The sequence below is a fragment of the Drosophila albomicans genome, chromosome X (genome assembly GCF_009650485.2).
Source record: "Drosophila albomicans strain 15112-1751.03 chromosome X, ASM965048v2, whole genome shotgun sequence".
NCBI classification, from domain to species: domain Eukaryota; kingdom Metazoa; phylum Arthropoda; class Insecta; order Diptera; family Drosophilidae; genus Drosophila; species Drosophila albomicans.
In genome coordinates this window covers 1,624,517-1,641,605 of record NC_047627.2, presented here as the reverse complement: position 1 = coordinate 1,641,605, position 17,089 = coordinate 1,624,517, and the positions used below count along the sequence as shown (strand labels likewise).

At 39.5% G+C, this 17,089-nt stretch overlaps 1 protein-coding gene across 5 annotated transcripts in view; it reads right to left on the bottom strand.

Moving 5' to 3' along the window:
- The window catches only part of LOC117577721 (homeobox protein cut), an 89,361-nt gene that overhangs the window by 29,613 nt on the left and 42,659 nt on the right, over nucleotides 1-17,089 (bottom strand). For all 5 annotated transcript variants that reach the window (XM_052008471.1, XM_052008475.1, XM_052008472.1 and 2 more), the window contains one exon: nucleotides 5,789-7,096. In XM_052008471.1, coding sequence (XP_051864431.1) covers nucleotides 5,789-7,096 — 1,308 coding nt within the window. The remainder of the gene's footprint in view (nucleotides 1-5,788; nucleotides 7,097-17,089) is intronic.

Sequence of the window (17,089 nt, the reverse complement as noted above, 5' to 3'; positions counted from 1 at the left end):
TGTTGGGATGATTATGATGAATATATTAATACGAATCGAATAGGAATGAACAACAAATGTTATAAATGAATTGAGCTGCCTTGACACTTGTCTAATCAAATATTCGACTATCGCTCTCTCGCTCCCTCTCTCCTAGCAGTATTATTATTAATCTATTCTTATTAATATTGATGATTGCCACGCCTAAACACACACACACATTTGTATCTGGACAGAGATCAGTGACGCGTTGAAACTGTCCTCGATAATGGTATTGGGATCTGTTACTGAGTACCAAAAGATTAGAGTTTTTTTTTTTTGGTTTTATTTCGTTTCGTTTCTAAGTCGTTTATCGATCATGTTTGCACAGTTGCTGTCGATTTTGTTTGTGTGTTCGTTTTGGGGCTAATTTGGTTTAATTTTAGCCAACTTGTGTTGGCCTCGATGCGGATTTTCCGCTTGATTTCAAATTTGAATTTTTAAAAATAAACTCAATTGTCTCACTAAAAACAAACACACACGTGTACACAAATGTTTGCACTCAAAACACAATAAAGAGCTAATACTATACTCTATACTCTATATATATTCTCCTCTCGATAGTAAATGCAGACATTTTTGTTTTATTTTGGTATGACTTTGTAAATATGACAAAACTGTTGAATGCCTAATAATAATGATAATAACAATAAATAGCACTCTCAATAAGCATGATGACGTTCTGGATTTTGCCCAAGTGCGTCAGATATCTCTCTCTCTCACACCCTCTATCGCTGTCTCTGTCGCTGTCTCTTGCAAAACTATGGAAATTTATTCTGCGGGTTCTGTGTTCTGTGTGTATGCTTAATTTCTAATTAGTTGAAAAGCCATCCGTCAAGTCGAGCAATACAATTTTGATAGCTCATCATCCATCTCACATAGCTCGGGCGATTTCGATTTCGATTTCAATTTCGATTTGAATTCGAATTGGAATTGAGTCGCGTCACGCGATGATAAGCACAAATCGAATTTGTGCATGAAAATTATGATTATTGCTAGTTATTAGTTATTATCATTATCTATCACATTATGCTGGCAAATGCGGGATTTTAATCACTTTCGAGTGCATTCGCATTGAAATATTCCTACCACAATGTTTCCGTTTCTCACATGACATTCATTAGCTGATAATTTATATTTTATATGAATATCCGAGAGTTCAGTGTTGAGTTTATTTTTTCTTTATGCGACAAGTGTTAGGATAAATATTAACAACAACAACAACTAACCGCAGAATAATAAAATATAAAATTCAATATGGTTTGTCAGCGACAAAACAAACATCACATTCTCATATAATATTATTTTTTTGCTCTTTCTTTCTTTCGATAAACAATTTTTGTTTCTTTTGTTCACAATAATATTTTGTATATAAATATGTGTTGCTTTTTTTGCTTTTTTGACAACCAGCGATAAAAACGAATATAGAAAACCACACAAACATGCCTGTGGTTCTGTGTTTTTTTTTTCTTATTTTTTTTTTTTTTTATGATACAATATTATCGTGCCAAAGATTCCCATAGTTCTCTGAAACCGTATGGAAATCAATCCAACTTCCTCTGTGTGTTCCCATCGGAACTCGGCTTATCAGCAGAGCATTTTCCCGAAGCCTCTTTATAAATACTCTACAGAGTTCTCTAACTATGATTGGGAGAGAGTGTATAAGAGAGCTTCGTTGTTTTCGTTGCGATTTGATTTTGTTTGCTTCGTGATAAAACACGAAAATAAAAACCAAAACAACAGTAAACAATAATCTACAAAAGTGAACGTGTCAGTTCTTGTCAGCATTTATAGTATATACTTTATACTAAATATAGTTTTGTGAGTTACTAAATTGAAACGGAAGTGTTTTAGCTGCGGTTTTTTTTGGTTCTATGCTGCTAATTTGTTTGCATTGTCTACAGATATGTATTATTGTTGTTGTTTGAATAATGCTTGTTGCCACTGTTGTTGCTGTTGTTGTTGTTTAACCCATGGTTGGCCCCATCGCTATTTTTACACGCACTCTGAATTGCACTTCTGCGAAAAAATAAACACGCTTTCAGCCAACACAAACACAAACAAAGCAAAGTGGAGAGAGAAGAGAAGAGAAGAGAAGAGAAGTCGCTATGTGGAAGACAGTCTCTAACAACAAACAACTGTTGCAATTCCATTTAACATTTCGCATTATCTCATTTCTGTATTCTGTATTCTGTTTTCTGTTTTCTTTTTTCATTCCGTTTTGCTGTCGATCATATTTGCACAGTTTCCTTTATTTCGCTTTTGGCTTATCCTTTGCCTTGGGGCATATTGATTCTTAAGAGCAATTTGGCAAATTTGCAAAATTAAGTGGAGACCTATTTAATTAAAAATTTCTTTATTGTGAATTTAAGTGGAGACTTATTTAATTGAGAATTTCTTTACTATGAAATTAAGTAGAACATTTCGAAAATTGAGAATTTTATTTATTTTGAAGTTAGTGCAATTTCATAAATTATTTGTAGTGTATTACAAATTTGAAAAATGAAGTGGAGACTTATTTAATTGAAAATTTCTTTACTGTGAATTTAAGTGGAGACTTATTTAATTGAGAATTTCTTTACTATGGAATTAAGTAGAACTTTTCGAAAATTGAGAATTGATTTAGTTTGGAAGTTAGTGCAATTTCATAAATTATTTGTAGTGTATTACAAATTTGCAAAATTAAGTGGAGACTTATTTAATTGAAAATTTCTTTACTATGAAATTAAGTGGAGACTTATTTAATTGAGAATTTCTTTGCTGTGAAATTAAGTAGAACATTTCGAAAATTGAGAATTGATTTTGTTTGGAAGTTAGTGCAATTTCATAAATTATTTGTAGTGTATTAGAACTTCGTGTTGCTTTTCGGCTAAACTAAACTCATTTTTGGATTGTTGCTGTTGCTGTTGCTTGCTTGGGCGGCGTCACAAAATATTGTCGCATATTTATGAACATGTGTAACAGATAAATCTGAATGTTGGGCGCACACACGTAAGTGATTTAGTTGTCAGGCGAGTGCATTTATCACAGCTGTGTTTGGGTTGTCGCATTGTCGACTTTGTCTGGAGTTGCTCTTGTTGTTGTTCTTCTTGTTGTTGTTCTTCTTGTTGTTGCTTGCTTGCTGGCACCCAATGGATTGCTTCGAGAGTGCGCTTGCTTGCCGCCAGGGGGCGCCAGTAATCAAACTAATGAGCTATGTACTTGCGTGTCTTTCTCCCTCTCCCTCTCCCTCTCCATCTCTTTCGTTTTTTTTCGCTTTTCAAGAAATCGTTAGGCGAGCATTTGGCAAAAATAGCATTTAATGGATTTCAAATAAAAGAAGCAGCCAAGAAAAGCAGCCTAGCAATAAGTGGCAGGTAAAAGCAGGGGTGTATGTATATGTGTATGTGTAAGTGTGTGTTTGTGTGTGTGTTTTGTCTGTGTCTGTGTCTCCTGTTTGCCAAGTGAAGTGATAAAACATTAAAGAAATGCAACTCGATGGGTTTTCCTCTCTGCAGTTCGCACATTTCGCTATTGTTGTTGCCAAAGGGGTTGCTCCACGCAGAAGAAGAAGAAGCAGAAGAAGAAGAAGATGCTGTTGCTGCACTTAATGGCAAATGATAATGATTGATGCTTAAATGCAACCCAAACTCAAACTCAAACTCAAACCCTAACCCGAGCCCAATGTGTACTTTTTGCTAAGTGCAACGCAAGGAGTTTCTTTCTTTAATGCTGGCAATAAGCAATCATTCAATGTGGAGCGAACACACAATGGAAACGCGGTTGAGTTTGGCTTGCATTAGAGAGATTGCAAAAGCGGCTGCAGTAGCAATGAAGTGGAAACATTGCAGCAAAAGGGATTGCTTTCAATAAAAGCGAAAAAAGTAATACCACACTTCTTAAAATATACCAAATCAATATACCAAAGAATACTTAAAAGTTGAGGAGACAAAATACGTCAGCATCGTAAGAACAATGTGGTATTATTCTTTAAATATACCAAATCAATATACCACAAATATACTAAACAATTAAGGAGACTCTTCGTTTGAAAATGAAAACAGTGTGGTTTTATTCTTTAAATAATACTATATACTACTATACTATATACTATATTAATATACCGAAAGAATTCGCAATTAAAATCAAAACATTTTGGTATTATTCCTTAAATATACCAAGTCAATATACCACAAATATACTAAATTATTAAAGAGACGGCTTCGCTCGAAAATGAAGACAGTGTGGTATTATTCATTAAATAATACTTTATTAATATACCGAAAGAATTAGCAATTAAAATCAAAACAATTTGGTATTATTCTTTAAATATACCAAATCAATATACCAAAGAATACTTAAAAGTTGAGGAGACAAAATACGTCAGCATCGTAAGAACAATGTGCTATTATTCTTTAAATATATCAAATCAATATACCACAAATATACTAAACAATTAAAGAGACTTAAGGCAGCTTCGATTGAAAATGAAAACAGTGTGGTATTATTCTTTAAATAATACTGTATTAATATATCGAAAGAATTAGCAATTGAAATCAAAACAATTTGGTATTATTCTTTAAATATACCAAATCAATATACCGTAAATATACTAAGCAATTGCAGTATACGAAAATGGTGTGGTATTTTTCTAAAATATATACCAAATCAATATACCAAACAATTAAGGAGCGTTTCGTAATAAAAGCAAAAAAAAACCTGTATAAATATGCCATAAAAATACCAACAACAAAAAAATACTAAAACATTGAGGACACAAAATATTCGTTGTTAAACGTTGTGAACATTTTGTTTCACTTTTGTTTTGTCAAGTTCTTTGGCATATTTAACGCCTTAGCCTACTTGCCCCACTGCATGTGGCATGCCACGCGCTGCCTGACAACAACCAGAAGAAGCAATGTAAACAACAAAAAGGCACTCAACAAATTTGCAGGCGTAAAAATTGTCATGTCAATATTTTAATGATATCACTTTACACCTCAAACTCCACTAAAAAAACCCAAAAGAAGCTAAAAAAAATAGCAGAGAAATGAAAAAAACTGTTCTACAATGGAACTTTTTAACTTTTCTATACACTTTTCCTCGGTTGCTGTTGTTGTTCGCTCCATTTGGTTGGGGTATCTTCTGGCTTTCGAGTCAAATCGCTGGCATATTTTTTTTTTTCTTTTTTTGCTCTGCTTCGCTTTTTTTTTTTTGCTCGCTCTGTGCCCTTTTCTTGTGGCGTGGCGCGCAAAGGAAAAGTCAAAAGTCCTTTTCATTTTTTTTTCGCCGCTCATTTGTTTGCCTTGTTGTTGTTGTTTAGCTTGTGTTTGGCTAGAAAATTACAAGAAAAGTGCGCCAAAACTGGTTGTCTGAGGGGGAGTAGGGAGAAGGGGAAGGGGGCGTGCTGTGGGTGTTTTGTTTACTTATGCAAGTGTTTTCTCAATTGTGCGTAGGGTGAACCGAAAGAGGCAGGAAAAGCTGTCGGACAGACAGACAGACAGACAGACGGACGGACGGACAGACAGACAGACAGAGGGAGAGGTGAGTAGAGAGAGAGAGAGGGGGGCGGGTCAGTCGTGCGTTGTATTCGGCGTCTGCGGTTTGCATTTTTTTCCCCAACTTAACTCCTTTTTTGTTGTGTTTGTTTATTCCTGGCTACATTTTTAGCACTTTTGGCCTGTGTCTAATCTTAACGGTTTTACATTTCATTGCGCCAGGCAATTGTCTGGGACAGTTTATGAAAGCTACAGAGGATATATAGAATATATAGATTGTTTTGGACTCTTACCTCTTTGTCTTTGGCAGCTAATAAAACAGCGGGTTGATTGTTGTTGTTGCTGCGCTTTTTGCGCTTCTCATTTGTTGTTGTTGTGTTGTTGTTGTTGCTGTTGGTGTTGTTGTTGTTGTTGTTGGTGCAATCCTCGTCCTCGACACTGTGTGCCACATGTTGCTCATTTACATTATTATTATCACGCAGTGCAACATGTTGCATCTTCTGTTCACTGTTCTTTCGACTACAACTATCCGTGTTGTTGTTGTTGTTGTTCTTATGATTATTGCTAACATTTAAACTAGCTTCCCCATCATCATCATCGTCTTCCTCCGCTTCCGCAACATCATCATCATCATTATCACCATCCACATCTTCATCATCATCATCGTCATCTTCATCGTTGTGTTGCGTTGTCGCCGTCGCATCGATAATATTTTCAGTTCTTGCTGATGGCTGCTCAACAGCAGCAACAGCAGCAACAGCAGCAGCCACATTGCCACTGTCGGCGGCAATATGCTCACGTTCCAGCTCCATATCATCGTCGTCGATGTCGGCTTCACCATCAGCATGTGCCACATTCGATTGCATCGAGGCATCCTCCTCCTCATCATCGTCCTCATCATCATCATTGTTGCCAACTGTGGTTGCTGCTGTCGCAGTTGTAGCTGCTGCTGCTGCTGTGGCTTCAGCTGGCTGTGGAAGTGTTGCTGCTGTCGCAAGTGTTGTTGCTGTCGCAGTTGTTGTTGCTGTTGCTGTTGCTGTGTTTGTTACTTGTGTTGCTGTTGTCGTTGTATTGCTGTTGCTGCTGTTGTTGCTGTTGGCTGCTGCAGCGGGCGAATGCATTGGCGATTGTTGCTGCTGTTGTTGTTGCGCTGCCGCCGCAGCCGCAGCCATCATCATCTGTTGGGCGTGATTGAAGAAGAGCTTCGGATTCAAACAGGCGCCGCCGACGCCGTTCTGCTGCAGACTGCTCTGCAACTGTTGCTGCTGCTCGGCGCTCAGCAACGGCGGCGATGGCGACGGTGTGTTTGTGTTGGCCAGCAGATTGCCGCCGTTCTGTTGCTGCAGCGTGATCGCCGCTGCAACAATCGAGCTGTTCAACAGCTTGTCGCTGTCACCCGTTGCCTCCTCTTCGGCTTTGATTAAAGCTGCTGCTGCTGCCGCTGCTGCTGCCGCTGCTGCTGCTGCTGCTGTGGTTGCTGCTGTGTTATTGTTCTCGCTGTTGTTATCGCTATTGCTGTTGCTGTCGCTGTTGCTGCCGGGCGTGCTTGTGGATAGTTGCTCCTTGAGTGTATTCACTTCCTTCTCGGCTAAAGTAGCGCGCTGTAATTAGACAAAAAGAGGGAGAAAACAGAGTTAGAGAGAGAGAGAGAAAGAATAGTTGTGGCAACTGCTGCTGTTGCTGCTGCTGCTGCCAGTCGCATATGTTTTGGCAGGCAAAAAGTTTCGAGCGAGCCCAATGCCAAAAAGGCAACTATCGACCCTCATTAATTTTACTTTTAAAGTCATTACGGGTTAAATTTAGCCAAATTAATACGTTGCAAAACTTTTACAGCACACACACACACACACAGAAAAAAGGTTAAAAAAAACATTAGACAACCCAAAAGGATAGCAACCAACAACCAACAACCAGGCAACAACAACCAACAGACCAAGAGCCGACAAATTTATAGTTTATCGTTGGTATCGATAAGCCAACTGGAAATTTTAGTGCTATTAGCGTTGACCTTCGATAAAGCGGGGACAACCCCAGAGGGGAGGCCAGACATTTGCTTGAAATCAAATGCCAAATGAGAAATTAAAACAACAACGACAACAACAACACACAAAAAAACGGTTACAAAAATATGCGGTGCAAACTTTTTTGGCAAATTAGTCTACGCCCAAGGAACGAGCTCAGAGCTCAGAACTCAGAGCTAACCCAAAAATCCGACCTCTCCGTCTCCGTCTCCGTCTCCGTCGCCCCTTCCCCTGAGACGGGTGGGAAAATGTGTGTTGTTGCCTCATCCAGGTCCGGCGCAATGTTGTATCCTTTGCTTAGCCTTGTAAGCGACTCCGAACAACTTGCCTCGACTTTCGAGTCGATGCCAATGACTCTTTGGCCAGCACTCTCAGTTCTTTATTTTTTTTGTTTTTGTGTTTTGTTGTCTTGTATTAAGGGGGGGCTTCGATTTTCTGTTGATTTGTACTTATTTTCATTTGGTTTCGCTACGTTTGGTTTTTGAGTTTTGTGCAATTTTATTTGTATAAATACCGGAAGCTCGAAAAAGCGAGGCGGGGTCTGAGACGTGGTCCGGGGCGTTGCAGGCAATAAAGAACTTTGGAAATTAGTCGATGGGCATAGGAAAGTAAAGCAAAGCAAACCAAAGCATAGCATAGCATAGCATGGATATATATAGTAGTAGTTGTAGTAATCACTGGCGATGAGTGTGAGAGCTTTGCAGTTCTTATACAAGTTTTTCCTCATATCGATGAGACGATGACGATGACGACGACGACGACGACGAAACTACCCGAAAAAGTTAAGCAGGAAGTCGTTATAAGGGTCGAGTTAAGACTGAATTGCACTGCAGTTCCAATTCATTTTTTAAGGGGAGGAGGTAAACGATTAGAAATAAGTCGCAGGGACTAGCTGGAGGAGTTTAGAAGCTGGCTAGCTTTCTAGCTAGGATCATCAAGTTGTATACTCGTAAAAAGAAGTAAGGAAGTAAGGAACCCGAACCCTCCTTTCATCACTCCAAAAGAACCCCTCGAAGCGGTAGCTGCATTTGCCAAAGTATCGTTTGCTGATATGAGAAATGCAATCGAAAAGACGCAGACTGCGTGTTTGTCGTTTTTATTTTTCTTTCTCCTGTCGGTAGATGAATGGCCCTCGAGGCATATTTGTCAACATCATCAACAAACCCAAGCCGAGCCGAGCACCCAAACTCGCTAAAGTCCCTTGCCTGCGGGGGAGAAGACAACAGCATTGAGTTGGTTTTGGTCTCAGTCTCCGACTCCATCTCCGTCTCGGTCTCGGTCGCAGTCTCAGACTCGTCGCATAGATATATATTTATGATATTTAAAAGCTCTTAAGTACAAACAACAGACAAGCGGCTGTTCGCGAGGAACACAGAACAGAGAACAGAGGACAGAGCACAGAGTTAGAGGGCGGGTTAGGTGGACACTGGGTGGCTGTAAAGGAAGCTGCAGTTTTGTCCTTGCCGCTTTTTGCCGGGGACTTAAAATGCCAGACAGCCTTCGCGGCTGGCTACGGCGAGGAAGCGGGAGGAGGGAGGCAAAAGGAGGCAAACTGATTTCCATGCCTGTTGTTGTTTGTGGCGAAATGTCTGTGGCACGTTGGACTGTTGCTGTGGCTGGTGGCATGAGCTGCTTAAGCTTGAAAATTGTTTTCATAATGCCAGTTCGTCGATGATGTCCTGCATGACTTTTTGCACACACACACACACACACACACACACACACACACACTGTGAAACTCTCTTTGCTGCAAGCTGAGTGAAGTTTTCTTTTTGCGCCTCTTTTTGGCAAAACAGTTGCTCTCTGTGTCTTGGCTGAAATGCAATCCCCGTGAGAATCGCGACACTTGCCACGCTTGGCCGAAAAACTAGTCATCATCCATCGTTTCGTTTTCGTGGTCAGCAGTTAGCAACAGCGCCGAAGTTTGGCAACGTCGCAAATCAATTAATGTGAGCATCGTCTGCCCCGCATGTGTCCCTTTTTTCTTCTCCTGCTTCTTCGTCTTCTTCTTCTTCTATTTCGTTGGTCTCTCACTCTTTTGTGGCCCAGTTCGAGCGGCTTAGCAGCAGTTGCCAACCAAATGAGTTAATTAACTAAAATGCGGGTGGCTTTGCTCATGTTCCTCTCTCTCCCTCTCCCTCTCGCTTTCTATATATCGCTTACATTTTATTTTATTTTCTCTTCTTTTTTTCACTGGCCACTTCAATGTGTTGTGCGTCCAGTCACTGTGTGTGTGTGTGTGTGTGGTCAGCTTATGGCAGAAAAGGCTTTAGTATTGAGCACCCTTTTAGCGTTTCGTTTCGTTTTTTTTTTTTTTTTTTGGTGGGGTTTTCCTTTTTTGTTTTGCGTTGGCCCAGCGAGTTTCATTTAATATTTTTGCATGTGCCGGCGCCGCCACTTCAAAGGAGCTGCCAAAAATAGCCCAAAAAACGTAGAACGCGAATGTGAGGGACGGGGAAAAACACAAAAAACGCAACGCGCGCCAAAAATGTTAAGTGAAATGTTAACAGCGGGGCCAATGTGCGATGCTGTTAACATTTCTATTAGCCAAAAAAAGCTAAAAAAAAAAAAAAATAAAAATAAAAACTGAATACAACTTCTATGAGTGGGGGATTCGCATTGAAGTACGTCGGTGTACGAATATTATTTAAGCTAATGCATCCCAAAAATAAAACCCATCAAAATCTCACACAACTAGCTTAAGCAACTTTCTATGAAAGCATGTCGAAGTTAATGTGCAAAAACAAAAAAATATTGTAAATACTATATCTAGGAATTACAAGTTGTAATTCTGTTCAACATCAGAGAGTTCGAAAGTTGCTTAAAATAATAATTTTGGGTATTTTAAAAAGCTTTAATGTGCTTTCGCATCATTTATTTTGACATTTCGATAAGCTTTTGCCTTATTACAACCTTAAAACTTGAAAATTCTGTGCTGAAGAGAAAGCATGTTGCTTACAAATTTGATAGCTTAAGATGCCTTTAATTAGCTTTGCAAGCTTACAACTGTGGGTATTCGAAAAAGCTTTAATGTGCTTTCGCTTTGCTTAGTTATTACTTAAAAATTGAATTAGCGTGCTGTCGATCAAAGTTGTATCTCACAAATTGTGTGCCTTTAATGTGCTTTGCAAGCTTAAAGCTTTAGCCGCATGTCTGTGCCTATTTTGAGTGTTGCCTGACTGCTGACTGCTGCCTGATTAAGCATTAAGTTCGCTGGATCAGTGTCCTCAAAAGCCACTTTCAAGGATCAGCCGTTGGGCCAATTGTGTCGCCTTCTCCTTCTCGTTCTCGTTCTCGTTTTTTTTTCGTTCTTTCTCTCCCGCTCACATGTTGTGTGTGCGAGCATCTTGAGCGATTGTTGCAACTAGTATCGCATGCACATAAGCACTTCACCGGCTTACAATGGTATTCAGAAGAAAATGCAAAAAAAAAAATGTAAAAAATACAAAACCAAGTCAAAAGTTCTTAACCTCCCCTTCCCCTTCCCACCTCTTACACCTCTTTTTTGCTGTGTGCGTCGTGTGCGCGGCACATGTCAAAAAGCGCGCACTTTTCGAACCCGAAACAGATTCCAGCCCCTGGGCTCTGTGTGTGTGTGTGTGTATTATAATGCATAAATACTCATACTCTGTACTGTGTATGTGTGTGTGTGTGTGTGTGTGCTACGTCATGAGGAATTTTTGCATGCAGCATTGTCTCAAGCTGTTTGCTGAAGTGAGTCGAACGAACGAGCGAACGGACGACGCGATTCTTGTTCTTTCTTTTCTCTTTTCTCTATATTTTTGTATTTTGTCGCATGGCAGCTGTCAGCCCCTGGACAGTAGGGGGTAGGGGGTAGGGGTAGGGGGCAGCACTTTTTGTAATTAGTACGAAAGCAACGTTATGAATTGTGCTTGAAGCTCAGCTCGAGTGCGAGTTGTTGTTGCTGTTGTTGTTGCTGTTGTTGTAGGCGGCCGCAACCCCTCAGCAGCAACAGCAACAGGAGATTGAGTTGGGGACTGGGAAACGTCGCTGCATTGTGCTCTGGCACAATAAATCAAAGCAAATCAATGCGACGACCGTTGGCTGCCAAGTGGAAGTCAGAAAGCGAGAGGGGAATGAGTGATAGGGGTAGAGAAAGAGAGAGAGAGAGAGAGAGGGAAGAGGGTGCTTTGATTTAGAGGCGGCTGTCAGTTGTTGTCTTGACAGAGAGATGCAAAAACCGCTGCCAGTGGCAGAGCTTCATTGCTTCTCAGTTGGCTGCCACTGCCACTTAAACGCCTACATGACATGACATGGCAAGGCGAGTGGGGGTGGCTTGAGTACAAGCGGGAGGGGGAGACGGCTGCTTAGCTACATGAAGAAGAAGAAGCGGAGGCATTTTTACAATTACACACACATTAAACAGCAGCAGCCAGCAAAAGACTTGGTAAAAAGTTAAAAGTTGTAAGCGCAGGTGGCAGAGGCAACGGCAACAAGGGGTTAAATGTGCCAGCATATCTCTGTGTATGCGTGTGTGGTTATATCAATTGAAAGAGCTCTGAAAAAAAGAGTAGTGAGTGGAGGGGGGGGTGGGGGGAAGGAAAACAAAACTGTAGCATGACATTAGGCGCAGACAAAGATGCTGTGCTTATGTCTTGACAGCTGTAAATGTAAAAAAGCAGCAAATGACACACACACACACACACACACACACGGTATACATATACATGTATGTATTTAGATGTATATAAGCCCATCAATGTGCCAAGTGCCTTTGTGAGCTGAATGCTGAGCACAAGCCAAGCACTGCCAGCAATAAAATAAAGAAACTGCTGTCAAGCAAAATGACAAGAAGAAAGCCGAAGAGTTGCTCGAAAGCTGCTTAAGACCAAAACTCAACTCTATAGAAAGCTGATCAAAAGCTTATTTAACTCAATTGCAATTGCAAGTAGTTAACAAATAGCTCACAACATTTAGCTCTACTTCATTTTGCATTCTCAATAAATTTAATGAAAACTTATTTAATCAAAAGCTCATTAACACTAAATTCAAGTTGCTGAAAGCTTATTAAAAGCTGTTTTTAATATTTTAATAAAAACTTATTACCACTAAATTCAAGTTGCTGAAAGCTGGCGAGCTTAATATGTTATCAAAAGCTAATGCACACTTATTTTAAGTTGAAAGCTTTGCATAGTTATCACAAAGCTCATTTTAAATGGATGCATATTGAAAGTTGCTGAAAGCTTTCCTTAACATTTCTGATGAATAGCTTGAAAATCGATGAAGTGCCTAAACGATTTAAGTCTGTTCATCATTGAAGCTTCTTTTTTGGAATGTATTGCAGCTGCACTTCATCACAGTGCTTCTTCTTCTTTTTGTTTTTTTTGTATGTATTTTGGCTTCTCCCACTTAAATTCATGTTGTTCGCTTTTTACAGTTATTTGAGTTCTCCCCCTTGCAGTTTTTATTTTCGGGACATGCCTTTGCATTTGCTTTACAATTTCAAACATCATTAGCAACACACACACACACACACAAATACGCAAATAAACAGAGAGAGTGAGAGAGATGAGTTGGAGGAGGATAAACAGAGAGCTTACACACACAGAGGCACATATCCCTTTTTTGCTAATTATTTATTTAAATATTAAACAAAAAATACCCAAACACACACACACACACACACACACACACGCAAAGTGCGGGGGAGCTAGAGCGAGATAGACAGCCTCAAAAACTGCAACAAAAAAAAAAACCGAAAAAATAAACACACGCCGAGGAGAAGTGAAAAGAGTAGCATAAAATCAACACACACACACACACACATACACACATATATAAGTTGAGAGAAGACGAAAATGATGTATTGATGTTGAGCAGGAGCAGAAGGAGGTGGGAGGGAGAGAGGTGTATATAGAATGCTGTCTGTGCAGCAAAGACGTACGCAGTAAAAACAAAAACACATACGAAAAACAAAAAAAAAAAAAAAAAAAAAACAAATGACGATAACGAAACGACGAAGAAAAAGTACCGTATGAAGCGACAACGAGAGCGAGAGAGAGAGAGAGCGAGTGAGAACACAAAGCTGGGGAAGCTGTCAGAGCAGAGCAGAGAGCAGGTGTCAGTGTGAGTGTGAGTGAGATGGGCATACGCATATGCAAATACACACGTACACACATACATAACTGTACATGCTGTTTGGCATCTTTTGCCAAAGTCTGTCTGTCTCTCTGTCTCTCTGTCTTTCTGTCTGTCTGCCCAGCTAACTAATATTTTCTAATTTAAAATTCTGTTTCTTTTTTATTGCCCAACACACACACCCGCACACACACACACACATGTGATGCGTATGTAAATTTATAAAATTTCTATTTACTTATCAAAAATCAGGCAACGACGAGCCATTGAAAAAACAAAGAGTTGTATTTATTATTACCCCTGTGCCACGCCTCCACCTCCACCTCCACCTCCGCCCCCCGTCTTTGCCTAGCACTCATCAATTTACACAGCAGGCAATGAAAAACATGACGTTGTAGCTGCAGAAGAAGAAGAAGCAGAAGAAGATGAAGAAGCAGCAGTTGAGCTGAGTGGAGAGTGAAAGGGTGAGTGACGGGGTGGAGGGAGGGGGGGTTGGGGAAGCTGTGCACGCCCAAATGTATGCTATACAAAATATAAATTAGCTTTGATATGCGAAGCCGCTGGGCGTGCTGGGGGATGGGGGATGGGGGATGGGGGAGGGTGAGGAGTGGGGGAGGAGTGGGGGCCAAGGGCTGGACTGTAAAAAAGGATTATATACACGCGCAGATGTGTGCTTGTGAAAAGATGCTGAAAAAAGGATTAATGCGCGCACCAAGCAAGAAGACAACCAGAAAGAGTGGGTGACGAGGGGGGGAGTAGTGGAGCTTGGGGGGGGGGGGTTTGTTAGTCAGCTATATGCTTCGATTTTTAATGCGTCATATGACAAACAGTTATGCGTGCATGTGTGTGTGTGTGTGAGTGTGTGTGTGTGTGGGTAATTGTCTGTCCCAGTCTGACAAGAGGCAACAAAATCCTCGAGGGTGGGGGACGGGGAAAGAATTTCCGCACAAAGCGTAGGGGGAGGGTAAAGGGAGGCAAAGTGTCAAAGAAAAATGTGTGCGGCACTTTCTTTACAAAAAAAGCTACAGTTACACACATGCGAGTGTGTGTGTGTGTGTGTGTGTGTGTGTGCATCAAATTAGACTATTGCTAATTGCTGTCTGTAGCACAAAGATTACAAGAGACACAGCACTGAGGACTGTGACTTTAACTGCAATGAAAGCAGAGTTTGAAAGAAAGTTCAAGTTGCTAAATAAACCAAATTCGAAGCTTTAAAGCTTATTTGAAAGCTTAGAAGCTGCTTTTGAATTGAAAGTAGAAGTTTGAAGGAGAGTTAAAGTTGCTCAACAAATATTGAAATGAAATTGAAAAGCTGCTCCTGCTAAATGTTGCTAAATGTATAAAGTTAAAGTGTAAAGCTCATTATAAATCTTGAAAGCTGCTAAATTCTTAAATCTATATTAAAGGTAGAATTTGAAAGGATGAATATTGAAGTTGCTAGTTAAACAAGATGAAAGCTTTGAAGCTCATTGTGAAGCTGTTTTTGAATTGATTGTAAAATGTAATAAAAGTTGCTCAACAAATATGAAATTGAAAAGCAACTCCTGCTAAAAGTTGCTAAATGTACAAGATTAAAGTGTAAAGCACATTATAAATCTAGAAAGCTGCTAAATTCTTAAATCTATATTAAAGGAAGAGTTCGAAGGAAAATTGAAGTTGCTAGTTAAACAAGATGAAAGCTTTAAAGCTCATTGTGAAGCTGTTTTAGAATTGATTGTAAAATTTAATACAAGTTTAAAGTTGCTCAACAAATATGAAACTAAAATAAACAAGATTAAAGCTTGAAAGCTTTCAAGTGGCTAGTTAAACAATGTGAAAGCTTTAAAGCTCATTGTGAAGCTGTTTTAGAATTGATTGTAAAATGTAATAAAAGTTTCTCAACAAATATGAAATCGAAAAGCTGCTCCTGCTAAATGTTGCTAAATGTACAATATTAAACTGTAAAGCACATTATAAATCTAGAAAGCTGCTAAATTCTTAAATCTATATTAAAGGTAGAGTTTGAAGGAAAATTAAAGTTGCTAGTTAAACAAGATGAAAGCTTTAAAGCTCATTGTGAAGCTGTTTTTGAATTGATTGTACAATTTAATACAAGTTTAAAGTTGCTCAACAAATATGAAACTAAAATAAACAAGATTAAAGCTTGAAAGCTTTGAAGTTGCTACTTAAACAAGATGAAAGCTTTAAAGCGCATTGTGAAGCTGTTTTTGAATTGATTGTACAATTTAATACAAGTTTAAAGTTGCTCAACAAATATGAAACTAAAATCCTGCGAAATAAACAAGATTAAAGTTTCAAAGTTCATTGAAAATATTTAAAGCTGCTGCTGAATTGAAGTTTCTCAACAAATATGCAGCTAAAAAGCTGCTGAAAAAGCTTAAAAGCTTCTGCAGAGCGATCGAAGGCTCAACTCTCTTCGCTGCTTATTGCTGATTTGTCTCATTAACAATCGAAATACGAAGCGCGCCCTTTTGTCTCTCGCTGTGCAACCCTTTTTTTTTGTGGTCCGAATTGACCGAACTCCAACTCCAACTCTGATTCCCTTCTCCCTTCTCCCCCTCCCCGCGCTCGTACACACACAGAAAAAGTAATAATAATTTTTTGGCTTATCCTTATTATTACATAACTTATGCATACCTTTTTTGTTCTCCACCTCCGCTTGATTCGCTGGCCACCTAACTGCCCAATTGTACATCAAAAATTAACACACACACACACACGCACATGTGTGACCCTTTTCTCCATGTGTGTGTGTGTGTGTTGCCCCTTTTCCCTTTCTCATTTCATGCGCTCTTTTGGTCACTTTGTTCATAGGCCTTTTTTTTCTGTTTTGTGTTTTGTTTTGTTGTTGTGCCAAAACACATTTTTGACAACAACAACAACAACAACAACAACAACAATGGAAAGAAAGAAGGGCTCAAAAAGTAAATAATTAAGCATTACACTGACCAAATAGCACAACAGAAAGAGAGGGGGGAGGGGAGGGGGAAGGGGGAACACTCAGTTCAAGTCCAGACAAATACAAATAAATATATATATTGTATATATACATATATAACTCATATAGATGTGGGCAGTACAAATAATGATTAGAAATCCCTTCTCACACTCTTTTTTTTTTTGTACTTTGGCTTTTGCTTTTGTTTCACGTGTGTGTGTGTGTGTGTGTGTGTGTAATTTTTGACATTTTTATGCGGGCCTCACACACACACACACACACACAACTACAAAAATGGGGGACAACAACACACAACAACAGAGAAAAAAAAAGGAAAGCAAAAAGCTTCTCAAAGTTAATGTGCCAAAAAAGCGAGGGTGGACGATGCGGGGTCAGTGGAGCAAAGGGGGGAATGGGGGTGGGGGCAGTCATAAGGGTTGAGTATGTTACATAAATTTGACACTGTAAAATCTAACCGAAATTAATGATTGCTATGTACAGTTGTGCACAAAACGTGGAGTTTCTTTTTTTTTGTT